Raw genomic sequence first — 2,334 nt, 5'->3', positions numbered from 1 at the left:
ATGTACAGGCTGTTTAGAACAACAACAAAAATACAATATCCAATTTTATATGCATTTTTTTTTATAATCATTAATTCATTTACTGAATCCTCTTGGAACTTCTGTTTCCTCTTCATCATTCTTTTGAATAAAGTCCACAGTTCAAATGGCCTGTTGTCCAAGTGGGGAGAGAAATAAATACAGTGGGTGGAAGTAGAGAAATTTAACTCGAGTTTTTGGATTCATTTAACATCCAGATAAATGTAAAAAGAAAGTTACGTGTGTCTGCTCTATTGTGGATGCATATAGTGTATATTTCCAAACATTTTGTATTTCAATAAAATAAAAATAAAAACATTAACAGTTTGTCCACAGAATAAAGCGTAACTGTTTCCGATATATACTTGTTGCTCCTTGTCACTGTTCAGTTCATGCGCTAATTCTCCACAGTGGGGATATAGCTGAAGCTGCATTGTACATTATGTGTGTGTAACTTGTTACACTCTCGCATTCATAAACACACACACACACACACACACACACACACACAAAAGGCCGGTCGGTCAGGTATGTTGCCACAGTCCTCGCCTAGCTCCCCGACATCAAAGTGTCCAACAGGAAGTACTATACTCTGACCAGCCAACAGGAAGTACTAAACTCTGACCAGCCCAAACAGGAAGTACTAAACTCTGACCAGCCCAAACAGGAAGTACTAAACTCTGACCAGCCCAAACAGGAAGTACTAAACTCTGACCAGCCCAAACAGGAAGTACTATCTTGAAACACAAACCCCAATAGCTATAGAACAGAAAATGTAAATGGAGAGCTGATAAAAACAAATAGACAACATTTATCATAGTAGGACAGACACAGTTGAAGAGGCATATGAGCCAATGTTCTCCCCTACGTCTCAGAAAGAGGTCGGTCGGAGACTTTTGGGGCCAAACTAGCGCAGCCATCTCAGATGCTCTCATTTGACCTCTGGTGATCTTCTTATTTGTCACCCTTTACACTTCTCCTCCACGTCCTTCTCAGTGGCCTTGTGCATAATAGTACACCTTCAATATGAAGATGGGGAATAACACACACACAGACACACACACAGGCACACACACACACACACACACACACACACTAAAACAAGTTGTAGCATGGGAGGGACTTCATCTATCGTGTCCAAACACTTCATTTTTTTGTGTGCGAACGCTTGTTCACTTTTTCAGCTTTTTTTCTGTATTTTTATACTCAAACAGTGTTCGTCCAACTTTAATGTCCGTCAGGGGGGCTGTCCGACAGATGTTAGGGTCAAGGTTCAAGGTTCAAGGAGTTGGGTTTTCACAGGAGGATGACCAAGTTCAGGATACAAGGAGATGGGTGGGGTGGAGGGGTTGAGTCCCAGCCATCCTCACAAAAACACACGCGCGCATGCAAACGATCACCCCACACTGGACCAAGTGAGGCACGCATGGGATTATGGGTTCCGTTTCTTCTCTTTAGAAACATCTTTTTTTTTTTTTTTATACAAAAATCATTCAGCTAAATCTTGTCAAAACGTGGGACTAATAACATAGAACACAACAGGAAACATTGGCGCGGAAGACAGAAGAAGAAGACACAACGTCTAGTCCCTTCGAGGCACTGCAAGCCAGGTTTGTCTTCATCTGATTGGCTGAGATGGTCAGGCAGCTAGGGTTTCCCATTGGCTCTCTCTCTCTCCCTCTCTCTCTCTCTCTCTCTCTCTCTCCCTCTCTCTCTCTCTCTCTCTCTGGTACAGTTCCCTCTCCTTCCTGTCCTGTCTCTCTGGTTGGTCCATCTCAGACCTGGACAGGCAGTGTTTGGTTCATCTGTAGTCTCATGTCCTGAATGCTGCCTAGAATCTTCTTCTGGTGGCCTGCCAATGTCACTCCTATCCGAAGAAGATCTCTGAGTGGAGTAAAGAAGAGAGAGAGGGAGAGGTGGGTCAGACATAAACAGTAATAGAATCATACATCATAGTCTTGAAGATGTATACTGTATCAAACATTAAGACATGGACTTCCCAATAGGCTTCCCAATAGGCTTCCCAAAATGTTTACATTAGAGGACATACAGTGTCAGATTAACAGGTCTCTGTGTACACTAAATACAACAGCCAGCCAGTAAGACCCACAGCCAGACAGCCAGCCAGCCAGACAGCCAGTTATTAATAAGGAACCAAGCAGAGGAAGTCCTTCATCAGTCATTCCTGCAGCAGACAGTCAGTCGGCGAGTCAACCACTCTGTCGGCGAGTCAACCAGCCAGTCTGCGAGTCAACCAGTCTGTCGGCGAGTCAACCAGTCAGTCGGCGAGTCAACCAGTCAGTCGGCGAGTCAACC

At 43.9% G+C, this 2,334-nt stretch overlaps 1 protein-coding gene across 7 annotated transcripts in view; it reads right to left on the bottom strand.

The window, feature by feature from the left end:
- Positions 1-1,471: 1,471 nt before the first annotated feature.
- LOC112253225 (ephrin type-B receptor 3-like) overlaps positions 1,472-2,334 on the bottom strand; it is a 115,651-nt gene continuing 114,788 nt past the window's right edge. For all 7 annotated transcript variants that reach the window (XM_042322883.1, XM_042322886.1, XM_042322884.1 and 4 more), the window contains exon 16: positions 1,472-1,902. In XM_042322883.1, coding sequence (XP_042178817.1) covers positions 1,794-1,902 — 109 coding nt within the window. In that variant the 3' untranslated portion in view covers positions 1,472-1,793. The remainder of the gene's footprint in view (positions 1,903-2,334) is intronic.

This window comes from Oncorhynchus tshawytscha, linkage group LG06 (genome assembly GCF_018296145.1).
Source record: "Oncorhynchus tshawytscha isolate Ot180627B linkage group LG06, Otsh_v2.0, whole genome shotgun sequence".
Classification (NCBI taxonomy): Eukaryota; Metazoa; Chordata; class Actinopteri; order Salmoniformes; family Salmonidae; genus Oncorhynchus; species Oncorhynchus tshawytscha.
The sequence above is the reverse complement of the archived record's forward strand: the minus strand, read 5'-3'. Positions and strand labels throughout refer to the sequence as shown.